Source organism: Biomphalaria glabrata, chromosome 3 (assembly GCF_947242115.1).
Source record: "Biomphalaria glabrata chromosome 3, xgBioGlab47.1, whole genome shotgun sequence".
Classification (NCBI taxonomy): domain Eukaryota; kingdom Metazoa; phylum Mollusca; class Gastropoda; family Planorbidae; genus Biomphalaria; species Biomphalaria glabrata.
This window is the reverse complement of record NC_074713.1, coordinates 54,485,039-54,507,810: the sequence shown is the minus strand read 5'-3', so window position 1 is coordinate 54,507,810 and position 22,772 is coordinate 54,485,039. Positions and strand designations below refer to the sequence as shown.

The following is a 22,772-nucleotide window of genomic DNA, read 5'->3' as shown; positions in this document are numbered from 1 at the left end:
TTCCACTCTTCATTAGAAATATTAGTTTCAAAGTCACAGTCAATATCCTTCTAAGAATATGGACATTTCTACTTTGAGAATTTATATTCTTCTCATTACCTTGCCCATGCTAAGCCAGCGGATGCATCGGAATATTTAGTTTATATATCTACAAGTACTTTTCTATACTGCCTGTGGTTATGACCGTAAGTCTGATGTTTTTATTAAAGCTTTCTCTTTCGCATAATATGATGAGAATTCATGCAGCTTTGTGCAAACTTTTCTGTTTAGAGTTTATGGTTGGGATATTCTTTTAAAAAAAAGTTTTTCTCAGTCAAAGATCGAGCTCCATCAGTTGTTACACTTGCCATCTTGTTCCAATCATACCCAACATTCAACACAGTTCTTCAAAGCATTGAAGAAATACTGGTCTGAGATTGTGTCTTTGACTTTATATAATGAAAGAGTTTCGATAATTTGTAGGGAAATTTAGAATTATTTTTAATAGATTAGCATTTTTATATGTATATACTGTGGGTACACATGATTTCTGTAGGTATTCGCGGGCCGCATAAAACACTTCAGCGGGCCGCATGTGGCCCGCGGGCCGTTATTTGCCCACCCCTGGACTAAGGGATAGGTAAAAGTCAAGGTGATCGTATGAGCCTACAATATTCTCAGCTCAATACATTCAGACTCAAATAGAGGAAAGGGGAGAGAACCTAACGTCAAGATTTTATTTTCATCCTTAACATCTCAACTTGTGTACTCCATAATTGATGTTTACATCCTTAAAAAAAAGTGTGAAGTGTGCATATCAATATAGGTCTTGGATTACCTGGGTTTTCTTTGTGGGCTAATTTTAAAGTGTTTTTCATTTAAAATTGTTTTTCAACTTTCAAGTAGATGGCAGAGATTAGATGTTGTGGATCGAAATTTCTATGTAAAACCATGGATAAAATACCGGTCGATGTTTTCGTGCATATGTTTTGATCCCTGTGTGATAGATAAGTTCTTAGTTATAAATAAATGTTTATTCATGACGTCTTTTCATATAAAAAAAACACTTTGACAAATATTTACAAATAATAAACAGAATGTAGGCCCTGTTATCAAGTTATTGGTATGGCTACATCTGCGTCAGACAAAAATATGTAGGTCATCTTCTTTTTTGAAGTAACGTCAGTATTTTATAAGATAAGAAGATAAGATAGATAGATTTGAGTTATGAGCTCTTTTTTTTTTATTTCGGACTGGAAGACAGGGCATTATTATTATACACGTGGTCGCATCCTATAATATTGTTGTTATATTGGCAATAATAGATATTGAATCATGAACTGGGCCAGACAAAGGCTGGATATATTGATTTGTTTGAATACAACACTATGAACAAAACAAACTCATAACATTTCAAAAAAAAATTTTCATTTCTTTTATCTTCTGGTACTCCTTGCCCGAGGGAATTCCAGCTACCCATCGCCTCAGCGTGGCCCTCCGGTGGAAACGTCTAGGGGTGGACCTAGATAGGCTAAGTACGAGTAGCGAATCAGGCCCTTGCGGGACCCCCTGGTTGAGCTTTTTTTTTTTTTTTTAATCTCACTCGGGGTAGGGATGGAACAAGTAGCCCGAACACCAGTCCAAAAAGTCCGCCACGCCGTTCCACATGGGGGCCGTCATCAGTGACCCGTAGCTGGAGTGGCTGTCCTTGCACGGAACAGTGGCGGTTACATTATAGGAATAGGAGACAAGCTCCCCGAAGTTAGCACTGTTCTCGGCCACTTGTAGCGAGTGGGGCCCAGGAACGGGGACGGTGCGCTGTGCACACGGCACGGCCCGGTCTGGCCCAGTCAACCGATATGACCGTCTACCGTTGGGAGTCCTCAGACAGGACAGGGGTGAAGAGCCCCGTGTCCAGGCCTGGTAGTTGGATAAAAGCCTTTCTAACCACCAAGGGGATAATGGCGCCTACGGCACTGAAGGTACTCCTTGCAACCGTCACATTGTCACGTCACACTATCAACTCGTTAAATAGGTCAATTTCTACCATTGTCACACTGTCAACTCGTTAAATAGGTCAATTTCTACCATTGTCACACTGTCAACTCGTTAAATGTCAATTTCTACCATTGTCACACTGTCAACTCGTTAAATAGGTCAATTTCTACCATGGTCACACTGTCAACTCGTTAAATAGGTCAATTTCTACCATTGTCACACTGTCAACTCGTTAAATAGGTCAATTTCTACCATTGTCACACTGTCAACTCGTTAAATAGGTCAATTTCTACCATTGTCACACTGTCAACTCGTTAAATAGGTCAATTTCTACCATTGTCACACTGTCAACTCGTTAAATAGGTCAATTTCTACCATTGTCACATCGGCTATCGTCTCTTAGGTCAATTTATTATATTGTCACAACGTTATACCATATACCAACTAAATACACATCAAACAAAAATAAATACATGCTGGTTTAATAATAGTTTAAAGAAGCTTCAAAAACAGAAGGGAAACCTATAAAGAAAATGTAAAGAAACTAAAGGCAGAAAAAGTTTATAAAAAGTATTTTAAAATTAAACACCTAACTCAAAAAGTAAGCAGACAGTTGCAGAGTGAATACATAAACAATGTAATACTCATGAGACAAAGACATATTACTGAATTTAAACCAAGTAGACAACATAGGAGATATAGTAGTACAAGAAAATGGAATTCAAAAACTATTAGCCAACATCAAACCAAATAAAGCTTCTGGACCTGATGGTATTCCAGCTAGATTACTCAAAGAACTAAGCAATGAACTAGCACTAGTATTCAAAATACTCTTTCAGGCATCGCTTAACCAGGGCAGAGAACCAAGGGACTGGAAAGAAGCTAATGTCACCCCCCTATTTAAAAAAAGAAGAAAAATCAGACCCAGGAAACTACAGACCAGTATCACTTACCAGCATCACATGTAAAATCCTAGAACACATAATATGTAGTAACATCGTAAACCACTTAGACAAACATAATGTCCTCACACCATACCAACATGGCTTAAGGAAATATAAATCATGCGAAACACAACTAATAGAACTAATTGATGATTTTCAAGAAGTTTAAATAATAGTGAACAAATAGATGCTATCTTACTAGATTTTTCTAAGGCTTTTGACAAAGTTCGCCACCAGGCAGCATCACTCCTTAAAAAATTAAAATATTTTGGCATTGATGGTCCGTTGCATCAGTGGATTAAGGATTTTCTGATAGGGAGAGAACAAACTGTAATAATAAATGGCTCTGAATCAACACCGATAACAGTAAACTCAGGTGTACCTCAAGGAACAGTCTTAGGTCCACTACTATTTTTAATTTATATAAATGATTTACCAAATTGCATTACTTCAGGAACAAAAGTCAGATTATTTGCAGACGATTGTATAATATATAGAACAATAAAAACAACACAAGACACAGATATTTTACAAAGAGAATTAAATGAATAACGAATATTCACATTTGACTAGAGCAGTGGTTCCCAAACTTTTTTTGTCTCGTAGACCCCTTGCCATGTTTTCTGCTTTTCGGTAGACCCCCTGCTTAACTTATATTGCATTTTTTTTTTTTTGCAATTTTTTTTAAAACTAATTTCTAATTTTAGTGAGTTGAAGAGTGAAAATGCAATTTAAAGCTACAAATTAAGTATTAAATAATAACTAATTTTTATTGATTAAATTCAAATGAAATGTAAACCAATTAAATTAGCAATTAATATGTATTGCTGGAATCATCAAACACACTGGAAATGTTTCTTTACCCAGGCTTATCATCTGTTCCTACGGATGTCATGTTTCATACATTCTATGAAGAAGACATTCCAACATTAAATATTAATTCATTTATTTGTATTAAGAATCAGTGTAAAGGTTTTCGCAAAGAGTTTCTCGTGTATTTCTTGATCTTTCACGTGTCCGCGTAACTTTTTTCACTAAAGGAGAAGGGTGAAGGTGAGTAACTGGCGCCTTAGCCAGTAGGCTTCAAGCAGAAAGGGCTCATTAGCCACCTAGCAGAAGGAAAAATGAATTCAAAACGCTGCTGCCTTGCAACTATACCCAAACATGGGAAAGCTGTCGTGGGTTCATCATCATCATCATTCCTTTGGGTTCCTCATGGAACATAGGGCCTTGACAAAAACACGCCACTCTCCACGGTCTCTTGCTAGTTTTTTTTATGGTTTCCCAGCTCGTCCCAGTCTTCTCTGCTTCTTCAAGTACACTGCGTTGCCATGTTCTTTTTGGTCTTCCTCTGTGTCTTGTTCCCTATGGGTTCCACCCTAAGACCTGCCTAGATCTGTTGCTGGTATCTTTTCTAAGGGTGTGACCAATCCATCTCCACTTCCTCTTTAAGATCTGCACTTTTATATTTTTCTGTCCACTCATCTCCCACAGTTTGGTGTTTTCTACTTTGTCGTACCAGTGTATTTTTAGGATATTTCTCAGGCATCTGTTGATGAAGGTCTGTATTTTTTTATTGTCCCCTCCGCAATTCTCCATGTTTCAGAACCATACAGTAGGACAGCCTTGACATTAGAGTTAAAGATTCTTAGTTTAGTCTTGTTTGAGATGTGAGGAGATTTCCAGGTTGGTTTTAGCTGTGTAAATGTCTGACGCGCTACATTTATACGGCGTTTAATGTCTTCATCTGTTCCACCTCATATACTGACTACACTCCCAAGGTATATACAATTTTCTACTTCGTCTATTGTCTGAGAATCCAGTACGTGGGTTAACCTGAGGAAAAATAAGGAGCTGGCGACCCTTAGGCAGTTTGCAGCACACAGCGCTACACCCTGTCACAGCCTGTGACGCCACTGATCCCAACCAATATATATTTCCTTTGCAAAGAATCACATAAGAAGCTTTTAATTTGATAACTCATGCCACCGATGTGCCATAGAACTGTTGCTTAAAGAAATTATTTTAATAATATCAGATGTAGGTGTGTGTAAAACAGTTTTCACAACTACAACGGCTGGTAAAATCCATGTTTTACCTATAGTGTTTTCCGTATTTTGCTATAAGTTAAGAGATATTGTAAGACACTCACAAACCAACATCTTCTCTATATGATGTTGAAGAGAGATTGTGTGGGTCTATTCAGAACTTTATCTTTGAGGGTTAGAAAATTTTTCAAATCTTTATCTATTTTGTCAGGGTGACATTGTCTCAGATGATCCTACAGCGTAATAGTTTCGTATCATTATAAAAAAAAAGTCACTTAGGCAACCGCTTGTTTGACAAGGAAGGAATGAATCCCAGTTTTAAATAACCAACACTGGACAGTGTACATTTCTTGTTGTTAAACATTTGTTACATGTAGACAAAATGAAGCTTTTTAAATACATATTGAGACTAAATACTACAATTATTTGGTTTGATTAGCAGGATAAATATTTAAAGGATTTACCAAGGTACACATCATATATTAGTCTACCAAATAATTACATTAAATGAATGTAAAAATTAAAGTCACGATCTGCTTAAATGAAATCTATTACCGTAGACCCCCGTGGACATCTCATAGACCCCCAATTTATTTTTTCACTTTCGTAGACCCCCTGGAAGTCTTCGTAGACCCCTGGGGGTCTATATAGACCACTTTGGGAATCACTGGACTAGAGTAACACCTTAAGTAAAATCACTAAATTTAGAAAGACTTCAGGAGAGAATACTCAAAAGTAAAGTAGCAATTATACATAAAACACTGAACCATAATCTTCAAATACAAAAACAAAATTTAATAAAATACTCAGAAAGACACAAAGATAAAGGCACATTCCTCGTCCCATATGCTAGGACAAATTTGTACAAATACTCTTTCTTCCCTAGTGCTATTAGAGCATGGAATGAGTTGCCTGAGCTAGCCAGGTAGACCAACGATTTGGCAGGATTTAAGTCATTGATTAACATGCATGACTAAATGTAGGACGTAATCATCTTCTTTTTTGAAGTAACGTCTGTATTTGATAAGATAAGATAAGTTTATCGTCGCTTAGGTCAATTAGTCACATTGTCACATCATCACATAGGTCAATTTATCCAATGGCCATATCGTCACATCGTCACATGTGTCCATTCGCCACATTGTCATATAGGTCAATTAGTCACATTGTCATGTCACCTATAGTCACATTGTCACATACATTGTTACATTTTAACATCGTTTATCGTCACACACATTGTCACGTTGTCACATAGTTACATAGATCGATTTATCACCTTGTAATTGTCACATAATCAAATCTTAAAACTGACACAATGTCACATAGTAACACTAAGCTTAAAAAAGTCCACAATGAGGAAACACAAGCATGACACCAAGATACAAAGACATCCAGGCATAAAGACAAAAACCTTAAACCATCAAGACACAAAATGATCAAGACATAAAGACATCCAGGCATAAAGACATCAAGACATAAAGACACAAAGACATCAAGACATAAAAACCTGAAGACATCCAGGCATAAAGACACAAAGACATCAAGGCATAAAGACATCAAGACATAAAGACACAAAGACAACAAGACATAAAAACCTGAAGACATCCAGGCATAAAGACACAAAGACATCAAGGCATAAAGACACAAAGACATCAAGGCATAAAGACACAAAGACATCAAGGCATAAAGACACAAAGACATCAAGGCATAAAGACACAAAGACATCAAGGCATAAAGACACAAAGACATAAAGACATAAAGACATAAAGACACAAAGACACAAAGACATCAAGGCATAAAGACACAAAGACATAAAGATAAAGACATTAAGACATTAAGACACATTGACATCAAGACATAAAGACACAAAGACATAAAGACACAAAGACATAAAGACAAAAAGACATCAAGGCATAAAGACACAAAGACATAAAGACACAAAGACATAAAGACACAAAGACACAAAGACATCAAGGCATAAAGACACAAAGACATAAAGACATAAAGACATAAAGACACAAAGACATAAAGACACAAAGACATAAAGACACAAAGACATCAAGGCATAAAGACACAAAGACATAAAGACATAGACTCAAAGACACAAAGACACAAAGACACAAAGACATCAAGGCATAAAGACGCAAAGACATAAAGACAAAGACATACAGACACAAAGACATCAAGGCATAAAGACACGAGGACATAAAGACACAAAGACATCAAGGAACAAATACGTAAATACATCAAGACATAAATACATCATGACATAAATAATCTAGACATATGACATCAAGACATAAGAAATAAAGACATCAAGACACAAAGACATAAAGAGACATCAAGACACAAAGACATCAAGACCACAACACATCATTAATGTATAACACTATATTCGTCTACCTAGACATTTAAAAAAAAAAAAAAAATTCATATAAGTCCATTTAATTGCAGATTACATAAAGCACACTTCGCTTAATCGCTCAGCAGTTGAAAAGAAACGAATAACATTGAATCCATTGAGCGAAGAATTCCCATTAGCCAATAGAAAGTACGTCTGCCAGTGGCCAAAGGCGAGAGCCGTGTGATTTGATATTTGTTTCGGATAATCGGCTTTTAAAGCATTTTGTTCCGTAATCCTGTTTTTGTATGTTTTCTTTGTCACTTTCCTCCATTTTGGTTATTGCCACAAGGACCGTGTGCAAATTGCGCCTTGTTTTTCTATGTCTGCTATACATACCAGTCTACTTTGGACAACTGCGTTATTAATTCAATCGTATAGTCCCTAATGGTGTGTAATCTAACACTTATAGACACTACAGGACAGAAGGCTAAAAAAAAAAGTTCAATATTCACTTAAAAGGTCTGTAATGCATGCGATAAGGAGAAAAATAAGACCTAGGAAAATAAGAGTAAACTAATTTCAGAGTAGTTGAAACTAAGATAAGAGACTTAATGATACTAAAACATTGAGAAGCTTTTACAACATTGCTATCAGGGTGTGTAGTGAGTAGGGACGAGACGAGTATGGGTGGGATAAAATAAGCAAAATTTATGCACAATGTCTCACACCTTTCTTATTTCTGATTCATAGCAATAAAATTGTCGTTAAATGCACAAAACAATGGGAAATACAGAATTACCGTACATAGCAATGATCATGCACTATTGTACCTATAGATCAGCTTTACTTGAGACCCAAACTATGTACAACAACCTCGCTTTTAAAGTCCATCGAAATGTTTGTCCAAATAATAACATATTTTTCGACATTAAAATGGCCCACTCACTTGAACAGATTTGTTGGCTCAACACAAAACCTAATCTCGATAATGTTTTGTACTTTAGTGAATGTGCGCGTGTACGTGCGTGTGTGTGTGTGAAATTGCTCAGATTCAAATATTTGATTTAGTACATGCCACTTTGTTGATCATTGTAGGGTATGTCGGTGATCTGAGCTTTTTTTTTTTTTAATTTTTTTATTTTGCATCGACCGATGGCTCGTTCAAACAGAAATCTGGTCTCGTGAACTTTAAGGGCATTATATATTTGATTGGAAACAATAGGGATCATGGAACTGACAGAGGCTCAAGTGGACAGACAAACTCGAAAGTAAAAGGGACCAGCACTCTAGTAGACAGAAATGAAGGAGCAGGGACAGACGCATGAATAGACAGACAGACACAAAATAAAACCAACGTGTACATAATAAGCATGACCGTTGGAGGCTCTATTTTACCTATTTTTACCAAGCTTGTATTGACTCACTCCGTCTGTCCGTCTGTCTGTCTGTCTGGGTGGAATCTTGTACACGTTTTTTCTCCCATTTCAAATTTTACTTTGCATAATTATTCCTTGTCAATGACAATACATGAATCAATTTTTAAAAAATTAACCGATTAATTAATTAATTAGCAGTAATCAATTTTTTTTATATAAAGGGAAATAAATCTTACAGTATTGAGAAATATGGCTATAAATGCTCTGTTGTTTTTCTTATATAAGCTTTTTTAAAAAGAATAGTATTCAGGTAGAACAAGTATTCAAGATACAAACGTAACTTAGCAGACAAAGTTCTAAAAGAATTGTTATACCTACAGTTTGCTTCCGGGTTTATGACCCCCCAGTACAGGCTTCAATTAGTGCTTTTCAAAAACAAGGCTTCCTGAATCCCCCCTGTCAGAGTTACGCCGAGCACTAATTAAAAATAGAGTATTGATCAAGTCTTCAGCCTGTCAGAGTTATTTGTTTAGAGAAACATTTAAATTTGATGTCCGCGGCCAACGTGGACAATTACCGTCAACCTATTCTGAAATTTCACACAAAGAGCTGTCCAGACAAAGACCGTAATCTGAGAGTATCTCTGACTGTCTCATCAAGTGCATAGTTCGTCAAGGTCTCACATATAGATTACTATTAGCGTACGCTTTCCTCATAGGCAAAAGCTGGAACTTGGTCAAAGCTAAAAAATTTTGACATAGTTGTGCTAATAACAGGAACGGAATGGGTTCGATCCAGTGGCGTAACTAGAGATTTGCCGTCATTTTGGGGCCGGGGGCTTGACCTGTTTTGGGGCCCCCTGCATTTTGACATTCAACATCATGACGGCGTTGAGAGAATCTAAAGCGTCTACCGACGGACAATGGTTCTGTCTGCGCTGAGTGTGGCAAAATATGTAGGTCGCAGCAGGTGCTTCGTAGCCACGTGAAATACCGCACTCCTCATTAATCTCCGGGCTCGAAGACAAGCTTTATTTTATTTGAACATAGAGTTGGAGTTCATTTTTTAAAAAGTACTCTCTTGCTTGTGTGACTTCGTGTGAATGTCTTTGCAACATTGATGTAGTTTCTTGTCTGAGGTGTACCGTTCATGTATTATAAAGCATTTTATTTGCCAACTCTGATTTGTTCAAAGTAATTGTAATTCTTATTACATGCTTCAATGACCTGGAGTTTCCATTAAATCGAATTCAACTAAAAACATGAAAATATAGGCCAATATGATGATATATATTTTTATCTAAACTAAAATAATGTCGAGGTCCAGCCTTAAAGCGAGAGTCCAATCTTTTTATGGAAGTCTAATTTTATAAAGTCTAATCTTCTAAAGACAGACCAATGTTCTAATGAAAGTTTAATCTTGTCTTAAAAGTCCTATCCTCGGTTACTGGTAACACTTTTGACATAACATTGCGTTGGAGGATATATAGATAATATAGACATTAAATGGCTGGGTGGAAATCTGGAATGAAACTGATTTGATACAGTGCATGCTTAATATCCAGAACCGGATTTGATTTAAATCCTTTGCCACTTTCATGTTTTTGAATGAAATTTAATTTTTTTTTTCTTTATGTCGTTTCTCTGTTTTTATAATTTAACAACAAACATGTAAATAATTTAATCGTTACATAATTATCTTTCCTTTATTATAATCCGAAAACGTGAATGATGCTCTCCCTTGGATTATTAAATGGCTTGATCAATGGATTAGAATTGGATAAACAAATACTTGTTCAATCTCATGTTTTATTTTTAAACGCATCGTCCTCGTAAAGGGAGATAACTGTAAAAAAAAAATCACTTCAATAAAACCACTCAAATATTTTTTTTGTCTAATTTAAAATACGGATATTTAATAATAAAAAATATATTTCAATAATGTCTAAATGTGTGCAGGGCAGAGAATGCGTGCTCAGTATGTGCGTGTACGGTGTGTGTGCGTGTACGGTGTGGGTGAAAATAAAGTCTCTACAACGCTTCCCGGACATGAAAGGATCTGATCACTAATTGGCTCCGTTGCAGAGCAAGACAGTGCTCCTCAAAGTGCGGTACGCGTACCCCCCAGGGTTACGGAAAGACTGAGTAGGGGTACGCGTTGCACCTCATTAACTATGCTGATTTTTTTTTTTAAATCCCCATTTATTATGTTCTGTTAACAAATTAAAATGGGGGGGGGGGCCGGCATGGGGTACTCTCAGAATTACAAAAGGGGTACACATAGGTCAAAAGTTTGGGAAACACTGGAGCACTGGAAGAAACAATCGGAACTTCACCGTACCATTCAATTGCTCCAAACATGAGAGATAATTAAATAGGTCAAGTATGGGGTCAGGGATGACATTGAAACACTCAGCGGGTCAAAGAAATGAAGATTTATTTCCTCCTCATCAATGCCGCCCCCCCCCCGGGCTCATCAGGACCCGTCAATTGGACCCCTTTGTGGTTACACGTATAGCACAAAATAGGAAACGAAAATAACCAGTGGTGCTGAAATTTGTCAATTATTTCACGAAATGTTAAGTTGGCAACTCCATATTCGCTTTAGCCTTTTCAGTGCATTGAATGTGGACTTTACGAGCGTAGCTCCGCACTGCTGCTAACTCTGGTGATTTGAAGCTAAAGTCCACTTCCTGTTTTGCAACTAAATAATTGAATAGCTCTTTCTTTTTGAACAATAACACTTTCATAACGATAATGAGTTGAAATGTATTGTGATGGTAATGAGTTAGAATGTATTGTGTTGGTAATGAGTTAAAATGTATTGTGATGGTAATGAGTTAGAATGTATTGTGATGGTAATCAGTTAAAATGTATTATGATGGTAATCAGTTAAAATGTATTGTTATGATAATGAGTTAAAATGTGCTGGTATGATAATGAGTTAAAATCTATTGTGATGGTAATCAATTAAAAATTTATTGTAATGATAGTGAGTTAAAATGTATTGTGATGATAATGAGTTAAAATGAACTGTAATGATAATGAGTTAAAATGTATTTTTATGATGAGTTAAAATGTACTGTGATGATAATGAGTTAAAATTTACTGGGATGATGAGTTAAAATGTACTGTGATGATAATGAGTTAAAATGCATTGTGGTGACGAGTTAAAATGTATTTTTATGATAATGAGTTAATGTACACAGTAAGAACAAGAAGATAAGATAAAGTACCCGCTAAATTTTAACTCTCAGTACAAAAAAGAGTTTCACAGGGTTACGTCATCTTGTTTTTTTTAAATAGTTCTAGCTGCTTGTGAACTATTTCAACTCTGCTGATAGAAGAGCGGGGCGTTCACTATGACGTAACAAGAACTGCCACCACGATCACAATTCACACAAACACACACACATCTACACGCGAGCACACTCAAGCACACACACTCAAGCACACACACACTGAAGCACACACATTCAAACACACACACACACTCAAGCACACACACTCAAACACACACACACAGCGCCATTTATCATTTAAGACTTTCGCTACCAAGACGTCACGAATTCTGTTCAGCGAAAAGAGACTAGGTGGCTGAGAGTTAATGAACTTCTTAACCCATGTCTTAATGTAAAGTAAAAGACACGCATAGCTCGTGAGCAGAGAGAGAGAGAGAGAGAACTATTTGAACATACAGATGAACTAGCTGAATGTTATAATACAAATAAAAGAAATTGAAACAATGTATAGAAAGATACAACAAAGGGAAGAAATTATAAACAGAAAGAACTTGCGAGATAGAAAAAAAAAAGAAAGAAAATAGATGTAAAAAAATGAAGAAAAAAAATTTAAAAAACAAGATTATAAAGAGAGCGTGCATGGAAACATAATAAAATGATACCGCAGGGTACGGAGCTTTGATCTGACCAAAATACGAGATATGATCTGACCAAAAATTTAAAATAAAAATCTGTCACTTATATAAGTTATCTCTCTCTGTGGCATCTTGCATCCCGGGACACAATCTTTTCCCTTTGCAACTTCTTGTGTGACTAAAGAGGCCAATCCTTATTACACAGCTGCAGTCACAGGTTGGGCATACATAATCACCAGGCGCCGTTGCATTTTCACCCTTCTTTCTACTACTGTTGTGTATGACATCTGCAATGCGAGAGACCCTTCCTTTATGCTCTCTCTCCATGTGGATCTGTCCAGTGCCACTTTTCCCCAACTGTTATTGTCGATTTTGAAGAGCTTCATGTCGCGTTTGAATACATCAGTTTACTTTAGCAGTGGACGACCAGCGGCTCTCCTGCCTTCTGTCAGATCACTAAACAGAATGTCTTGTGGAAGTAGACCTCGTGGCATTCTGTCTACATGACCAAGCTAGCCAAGGCGTCTGCTGCTGATAACAGAGCGGATATCATGTCAATCTGATCTTCACAGCACTTCATCGCTGGTTATCTTTTCTTACCACCTTAAATATATATATATATATATATATAAGGCTAGTCTTCGAGTCCGAAGATTAGTAGGGAATGCAGTATTTCCCGTGGCTGCGCAGTCCAAGCTGTGACCTACATATTGTGCTACATCCAGGGCAAGCATAACCATTGTCCGCAGGTGGTCGATTTAGATTTTCTTTTCGCCGTCTGCGTTTGTCCTCGGCAGCAGATTTTCTTTAGGTCTCAAATGTGTATCCCGCGGCCTTCGTGAGTGACCTCCAGCTGTCTAGTTCTGAGGCCGCATGCAACCAGGTGCTCTCTTCTATGTCAGCCAAAGAAAGTTGACGCCTAAGCTGGTCTTTGAAGCGTTTCCGTGGGGCGCCTCTGTTACGTCGACAACCTCTTAGCTCACCAAAAAAGACTGCCTTTATATATATATATATATATTACATTGTTAATATTCATATCTATTCATTGAAATGATTTCTATGAAGATATAGTTCAGTGTGATCCTAGCCTAAGGGACGCTACCTTACAAGAATAGAGAATAGAATAGGTTACCTTAATCAGCCAGGAAAACCAACGATTTAGCAGAGTTTAAGTCTATGAGAACATGACTAGATTGACGCTTAGGACGTAATTATCTTTTTTTAAAGTAACGTCTATAAAATATAAGATAAGAAGATAAGATGATCTTGTTGTTTTGTTGAGAGATATACTCCAATGTCATACTTTCGTTTCAAAATATTCTCTTTAAAAAAAAAGGTTTATGACCTTGAAATCTAACAATATTTTCTGATATTATCCCACCAATTCGAGAACCTTGCTCAGGGGAGATAAACAAGGTAGTACAAAAGTGGTTCAGAAATCTTTTGATATTTTACTTGTACATGCTGGCGAGGAACTGTCTGTGGATTTGAACTCACGCCATCTGGTCGAAGTAATAAACACGCTAGTGATATTTCAATACGTTTCCAGCGCCAGAGGACTTACCCTTCTGGTTGATGAGTTACCGCGGTAAATCTTTCTGCCTAAGTCACTTGTTCTGGGGATGTTCTGACGAGGTCATGGAAGCAGACGTGCCAATATGGAACGAATATGGACAACAGAGATTCGGAACATTACAATATGTTTCTTTCCACAATATATATCTAGTCAAGTCATTCTACCGTTGAAAGTTCGTCACGTGATGTTGTTGTTTAGTTGTTGTTTGCTGACAATCAGGAGCAGAAGCGGACTGGGTATAAAAATCGGCCCGGGCATTTCTATACCATCCGGCCCATAAATTGTATATGTGATGGACATTTAATTCTAGGTCTACCAGTCCTCAAAATCTTAAAGTTTGATAATGTATCGATAGCTGTCTATCCAGAAGAAATGAAGAAATTAATTGTAAATAAAATAAATGAGAAAAGGACGAGCTCTCATCCAAATCACAAGAAAGATGATGCTTACTATAAGCTATCCCGACAAGACCAATGTCTAATCTTTCGACTCAGGACCGGACACAACAGAATGCGACAACACATGTACCGGAAGCTCAAAATTGGAACCAGTGAAATCTGCCCATGTGGAGTGTCACCAGAGAATGCCGACCACGTCCTCCAAAACTGCTCTCTTCACCAAGAAGCCCGTATAAGACACTGGCCCCAAAACACCCCAATAGAAAGAAAACTATACGTAGAGCTCCCTGATTTGGAAACCACTGCGCAGTTCATCTCATGTATTGGTCTAGTCATCTGAACACTCCAACATAACAATGAGAACGAAGAAGAAGAAGAAGAAGAAGATAGCTGTCTACGTGCATACAGTGAACACTATATCGTTGTAAGGAATATAAGCCTTATGTTGCTTTTTAATCGCAAAGTGTGTAGGCCCTAAAAGGATGAAGCCTACTAGTATTTCTGTCTAGGATGTAGATTAGTCTGTTGAACCGCTGGGGCACCACACAAGATCTGTTGACCGACTTTCTCCATTCCTCTCTGCCCCTTGCCTTGGATAGAATTTCTCCCAATGACATTCCCGTTCATTCTTTTATGTTGTCTTCCCATCGCTTTTTCTGCCTCTTCTTTTTCCTGATACTGTTCCCTGAAGGAAGGTCTTTTCAGGCCCTGAGGACTTTGAGATAAGGAGGTAGAGTTTAAGTTTGCGTTTTTTTTTTGGCAGTAGTTAGAAGGTCATCGTGGGTTCCAGTTACTGTAATAATCCCCTTTTTTTAAATTTCTTCATTTGTGATGCGGTCTTTGTACGTGATACCTAAGATCTTTCTGTAACCTCTCAATCTCATTGCTAGGATCCTCCTCTCGAGATCTGCAGTCAGCGTCCTAGATACGCATGCGTACAAGAAGGTGGCCGTGACTAGGGAGTGCATCAGTCTGATTTCAGTGCCGAGGGCTATGCCCGAGTCTTTTCAGAACCACAATACAACAGAACCAAAACGAAAGACAAAGCGGCAAACTTCTTCCCAGACAACTTTTTAAATTCCCAGCTGGGAATACATTAGTAGAGACCGCACTGGTTCCGACAATTGAAAAATTGACTCTGGCGCTGTCACCCATTCATTTCACTTAACTAGTCTTCTGCCACATTCTTCTATTGATAGTCTCGTGACCAGAAAACCAGGTCGTCTTGACCTGAAGACGGTCACTTCTTTGAATAGTTTACTAATTATCCGAGATAGACACGATGCTGTGGTAGCCAGGGCCTGTCCTACAGATTGCGGGGCCCTAAACGAAACGAGTCGCGCGAGGGCTATGAAAGTGCGGGGGCCCACCGCGGCCGCATAAGTTGCAGTGGCCTAAGACCGGCCCTGCTGGTAGCCGAAATAAAACCATTTAAAGCAGAGCACACCAGATGTTAAAGATGTTCCAGTCAAACGGCAAAAGTAATAGCCGGTGTCACTTAACGCTGTCTCGGGACTCGCATCTTGCGACAGATCGTCGGCCACATCACCCCGCGACACCTTCGCCATAGTTCAGGCAAAGTAAATGGGGGGGGGGGGGGTAATAAAGAAGTTATGTAGACTGCTGATGACAGGAATCAATACGAGCTCATTAAATCTATTTACACGAGGCCACAAAAGTACAACCAGTCAATGAATGATTATTGAACAGCCTATTAGACGGCACGCTTCCATTAGAGCCATCTCTTTTATTGACAAGATACAAATGGCGCCCTGTAGCCTTGACCCTGTCCATGACCTTAAGGCTAGTACGTCACGGCCTATGGAGTCCATGACAACAGGTGAATAGGAAGGGGAAGGCTGTGGAGGGGCACTGGACAAGAGAAGACAACTAGAACAATCGTAAACAAGACAATGTGAGTTAAGCCTTATATCCCAGATTTTCCTAACGGGATTGTGGGTGGGGGGCTGCGAGTTTGTTTTTTTCCTGGACAATGGCAATAAAAATGCAAATATGCAGTGAAACTGAAAAAGTGAACAAAAAGCATACAATTTTTTTTAAATATCCTCCTTTCTACAGCTGACCTACGGCCACAATAGCAATTATTTTCATCCTAATAACAAATGAATGGTATTCGAAAAACACCGCTTTCCACCCCCTTTACCCGAAAAACAAAATCTTGGCGTATGGACAAATCTTATTCAGAGTATGTCAAATTCTAATGATAGGGCTATAGACCTTGACTCAGTCACGGTGCGCAAAATGAAGGTCAATTTATTAATTTACCTCTTTAACCATGTATACGTGCGGAAATACCCGCTGACGTCAGTGCGTTCAGGATCTAGAATGTCTTCAACTCCAGACCAAGTTTCATTTTCACATAATCATATTCCTCTGTGAGTACTGTGACTCTCGCCTCACCGTGGAACATATCCTCGTTGATTGCCCCAGATACCAGGATGTCAGGGCGAAATATTTTAGAGTCACTAATTTAAATACACTATTTGATAATGTCGACCCTGGGAAGGTACTGGGCTTTATCCGGGAAGTGGGGCTATCTACGAAGATCTGATCTATGAATTTTTGAACATGCACTATTTACATTAGATTTTTACCAAATATTTAAATTTTTACTACCTTGACTATTTTAACTGTGAATAGACCTTGATTTTAATGATATGACTGTATAGAATCTGGCCCTGTTGTTTAGAGAGAGAGTAGTCCTTAAGGGACTGCAGGCACGACATGGCCTAAATTGTGCCGATGTGCCTCAAATCACAAACCAAACCAAACCAAACCATAATCATATTCCGAACCAGAGTTTTTACTGTGTGGCCAATTATGTAGTTTTTTCGTGTTTTTTTTTTTTTTCAAATCGTCAAATTTCTAGGAAAATTGTTTGAGCCGTTATCGAGATCCTTGTAACCCAGGTTCCAGTTTCTATGAAGAGTTCGCAAGCTGAATAGAGGAATTTTAAAATAATAATAATCTTTATTCCTTCACTAATCAGGTCAGACGAGAAGTAAATGGGAAGATCACTCTCTTATTTCTGCGGATAGTCGCCCCACGAAAAAAAAAACAAGAAAGGGGGAAGGGGAGAGAACACGTTTTCACAGCTCGCTACTGATGGCTGCGCGCTGAACTGTCAAACCTTGCCCGCTCCCATCCCATGCGGGAGGTTTGGACTAGGAAGTAAACTATCGTCAAGGGACATCCGAAACATGTAAAACATTTTACAAACACTAAATAGCAGGGCCGGACTTAAGCATTGTGGGGCCCTATTCGAAACGGATTTCGCGGGGCCAAGTTTGGGTAGGGAAGCGGACAATAAGTCAAATTGAAGAGTTTGTATTAGAAAATAAATTCGTCTATGCATTTTATTCATTCTTTACTACGTACAGAATTACTTTACGAGCCTTGCGTTTAGCAAAGTCATACAGTATATCGTAATAATTCTGTTTCCTACATAGATCCCGCTCAATAGCAAGAGTTACCAAATGTTTCAGAATTGTTGACCTCAAGTAATTCTTCATTAGTTTGAGGCGCGAGATGCTTCTTTCACATGATTACACAATTACGGCAAATGCATAATGACGTTTTTATTAATAGCGCGTAGGATTGGCGTTTTCCATATTGAATGACATCCCAAAATGACAATTTTTTTCTATATATTTCCGTATATTTTAAGGACTTTTTCGTATATTTTGCCATTTCGGGAGATTTCCATTAGCTCCTGGTAAATCGACAGGAGGGCGCGGGAGATCTGTTTTAAGTTATGAAATGGTTTAATTAAATAATTTATACACCTTGAATTAGCGCGGGTTCCATGAAAGTGCGGATCCTTCGGTCGCATAGGTTGCAGTGGCCTAAGACCGGCCCTGCAAAATTGCGGCGTATGCTACGCTGCCGGTGGACTAGTTATTATTATTGTAGTAAAATGGTAGCTCAATAGCTGTGTCTTTTCGTTTCATGGACAATTTTTTAAGATTTTTTAAAAATGTGAGATTTATGGAAGTCATTTTGCAGTCCACGTCACAGTGATGACATTTGTACCAAACAGACAGACAGTCGAAGTTGATATACGCTTTGAAAAAAGGTTGTTGAGCTTACAAAGTAAATATTAAAGTACTTTGGTGCGTAAAAACTATTTTTACCAATGTGGAATTGGAATACATATATGTCTTTAATTAAAGATATACAAATATAAATCCTCCATTGATTGTAATAAGAAGGACAATATACATAGAAATGTATTCAACTATACGACGTGGCAGCCAGCTATTGGACTCCACTGCACACAGGTTACAACGTTGCAGGTCAGTGTTGAGGCCAGGGGCGGACTGGCTATATGGGCATTCGGGCAAATGCCCGGTGGGTTGGTAGCGCCACCTAAAGGGCCACATGAATGCCACTTTAGAACGTATTAAATCGTTAAACGTTTTATAATATCCTCTTGTAAATGGTGCCCTCCGAGCGTCGCGTTAAAAAAAAAAATCTTTTACAGACTCTACAGTGTAATGCTAATTTAATCTAACACATTTCCCGAAATAGTGGAAAAGTTTACATCCGTAGACAGTGCTACTAGTAGGCTTCATCCTTTTAGGGCCCACACTTTTAGCGATTTAAAAGCAACATACGCCTACTATATTTTTTGAAAATTCATTAACTTCAGATAAGCTTTTCTCACTGATTACTATGAGATATATATTTATTGATGACATTCAAAGCAAAATAAAGCAAAATAAAATTTAATATGCATTACAAGAAGTAACTAAACAACAACAACAAAAAAAAAACGCCTATTGGAGGGCAGCTTTGATAATAAAATGTCAATCTTGGTGTTCAATTTAGTTCGGGTTAACATTCCATCTTCTCGATTAGATGATGTCTGACTGATTTAAATTTGGAAAGTAAGAAAATTTATCATTGTCATTGTATGCTTCATTAATTTAATACTAACATGAAACACTGAGATTATGCCTTCGTGTTGATCAAATTTAGGTTATCACATTGTAGCTGCAAGTTAACCTCATTCAATTTATGAAACAAGTTTGTGAAATAGACTATGTTTGATTCCCGTTTAATTTCTGTGTTTTAAAATAGGATCTTAGCAACCAAGAACTCAAAAAAATAGTGTCAAAGATAAGCCTTTCGAAAACTATCATACTTCAGTGTGAAGGAGCAATTGATCAAAATTTCAGGCAAAAAGCAATTCTTTATGAATTTCTTGATTCATAACAAAAATATAATAATACCACTACATTATCAGGCAAGGTTAACTAGTCCAGCTTTTTAAATAAGTAAATCGTAATAACACGATAACCATTCATTGTCCAAAACTCATTTCACCATTACACCTTTGAACTGTATTGTTGCTTAGAGGAATTTTTAATGATATCAGATATAGGATTGTGTAAAACATTGTAAAACCTCTTCAATGGTTGGCAAAGTCAATATTTTGCTTATAGTGTGCAGTTTTTTAGAGTTTGATATAAGCCTAAGTAAATATATTGTAAGACGCTCACAAACCTATTCTCATCTATGATGTTTAATCAACATTTTTCTACTGTGGCTTAATTCTGAATTTAAAAGTTTTCAAATCTTAATCTATTTTATTTCATGTTGACTTTTCTCGATGTTCCAGCTTCGATGGTTTCATAGCGACATAGCTTCAAACTTTGTGACATAAAAATAAAGAACAAATGCAATAGTTGTTCAACAAAGAAAGAATGAAGCCAAATTTTTAATAACCAACAATTTACGGTCAACATTTTATTTTATAGTCTCGGCCATGTAAATTATTACTTTCATGTAGACACAATTAAGGTATTTAAAATAATACGTTAAAATTTTTAAATAAAAAAAAATCATTCCACTAGAAGGGTTGAAATTCAAAGAATTAACTAAGGTACAAATCATGTGTGAACGAGTCAATTTCATGAATGGTCATGCTTCAATGAGATCCGCCTTCGTAGACCCCCATTAACAGGCCATAGACCCACAATTTTTTTTTCACTTCCGTAGACCCCTTTGAAGTCCTCATAGACCCCTGGGGGTCTATATAGACCACTTTGGGAATCACTGGACTAGATCAATGCTGGGAACACATTTTCACGACATCTCACACACACGCACACACACACTGTACGCAAAAATTAAAACAATTTTTTTTTTCATTATTCTTATTAGATTAGGCTACAATCCGAAGATTAGGGCTAATTACACGTCTTTAATTAAAGCACAAAACAAGAAAAAAGCTCAGCTCAAAGATTAATTGAATATGTCACTAAGCAAAAAAAAAAAAAATCATTTTAATTATCTGGTCGTCTCTTGTGAATCATTCTGAATATAGTAAGTTGAAATTATAGGGAGAGAACTTTTATTTTTATGACAAAGTTATCATTCTTTCTTTTTTTTTAGGTCAACCGGATGTTGAACATCCTCTACGTCATGATCCTGGGCGTGGCTATCATCTTCCTTGCTCCGGCCGCCATGTTCACTTATGTCGAGCAGTGGCACTTCCTGGAGTCTTTGTATTTCTGTTACACAACTCTGAGCACTATAGGCTTCGGTGATTACGTTATAGGTGAGTACATAATGGACAATGGGGTTGTACTTCACTTCTGTTGGGGCACCACATAGGATCCGTCAACCGTCTTTGTCCATTCATCTCTGTCCTTTGCCTTTTAGGAGCCAATGAACATCTCTGAGATTTCTTCCTCCCCCCTCCCCCCTCCCCAACGTACAACAGTATAGTCCCTTCCTCTTTAACTCTTTCTCTCCGTAATTATTTACCACATTCTTTTGGAATCAACGCTGGTATCGTCAGTTAGGAGAGAGTTACGCACTAATTAAAACTTTCTTGATGCATTACCTCCCTTCGTTCCAGTTTTTTTTTTTTATCTATGTTTATTTGTACACAGATCTTTATCTAGATTTAAATCTAATTCTAATTGTTAGATTGAATGTGAGGTATTATCTTTCTATCTGTGAGTTTATCAAATGTTTTTTTTTTTACAATATTAACTTTATCAGCCAACCACACATTTAACTACCCAGACAACCACCCAGACAACCACCCAGACAACCACCCAGACAATCACCCAGACAACCACCCAGACAATCACCCAGACAATCACCCAGACAACCACCCAGACAACCACCCAGACAACACCCAGACAACCACCCAGACAATCACCCAGACAACCACCCAGACAACCACCCAGACAACCACCCAGATAACCACCCAGTTCTCCAAACAGCCGACCAATTATTCACTCAGGAAGCCAACCACAGAGACAATTACTCCGACCTCTAAACAGCCAACCCTACATTTTTATATTCACTCACGCAGCCAACCACACAATTAAAGAGACAACCCAAAACCTCATTAACCCTTAAAGTGCTGAGCTGTTTTACAATGAATGCATATACAAAACGGAATTACAATACTGATGCTTAGAGACTAAAACTAACACACGTGTTTTAAGGGTTTAACAAACGCTGGAACAACGTTACGAGGACTCTCACGAGCTCACCGCAGACCCCCCGCTCTACACCTTTCTCCTTCTCCCTTCCCCAGGTATCCACGAGACACGCCTCAGCAAGTTCGCCGCCCACGAATTCTACGAAGTGTTCGCCTACGTCTGGATCCTCGTGGGCCTGGCCTACCTGTCCCTCATGTACAGGTACATCACGGACACCATGGTGGCCAACGCCCAGAAGGTGGAGAGGACTACAATTAAGCGGTTAGGGGTGGGTAGGTTTTCATCCTCATCGCCCCCTTTCCCCCTTGTATATTCATCCTTTTTTTTTTTTTTCATTTCATAACATGTCCAGCTTATTAACAATTATTGTTCCCCCTGTAGTTGACTTTACATATAGAAACTAATATTTGATTCCTCTGTAGTTGACTGTTTAGTCTTTGTTTCTACTAACATTTAATCTTCACTGTAGTTGACTATACATATAGAAACTAATATTTGATTCCTCTGTAGTTGGCTATAGTGTTCTCATATCTACTAACACATGACTTGGTCTGTGGTGTAGCCCAGTGTTTCTCAAACTTTTACCCCTGGCGCCGAGACCGAACCTTATTCTAATATCGTCATAGTCGTTGCTGTGGTAGACGCCCCTGGGGACAACGGAGCACATTTTTAAAGCCCCCTACATAGTCGAGGATGAGACCTCTGTTTTTCTTAAAATATGACAGTCTATTTTAAGTATTATATTT

General features: G+C 37.8%; 1 protein-coding gene across 3 annotated transcripts in view; it reads left to right on the top strand.

Annotated features, from left to right (window-relative positions):
• LOC106054507 (potassium channel subfamily K member 16-like) overlaps positions 1–22,772 on the top strand; it is a 135,623-nt gene that overhangs the window by 85,172 nt on the left and 27,679 nt on the right. For 2 of the 3 annotated variants that reach the window (XM_056022690.1, XM_056022689.1), the window contains exons 5-6: positions 20,960–21,125; positions 22,122–22,294. In XM_056022690.1, coding sequence (XP_055878665.1) covers positions 20,960–21,125; positions 22,122–22,294 — 339 coding nt within the window. Of the gene's footprint in view, positions 1–20,959; positions 21,126–22,121; positions 22,299–22,772 lie in introns of all 3 variants that reach the window. The other variant, XM_056022692.1, reaches the window with a different exon arrangement.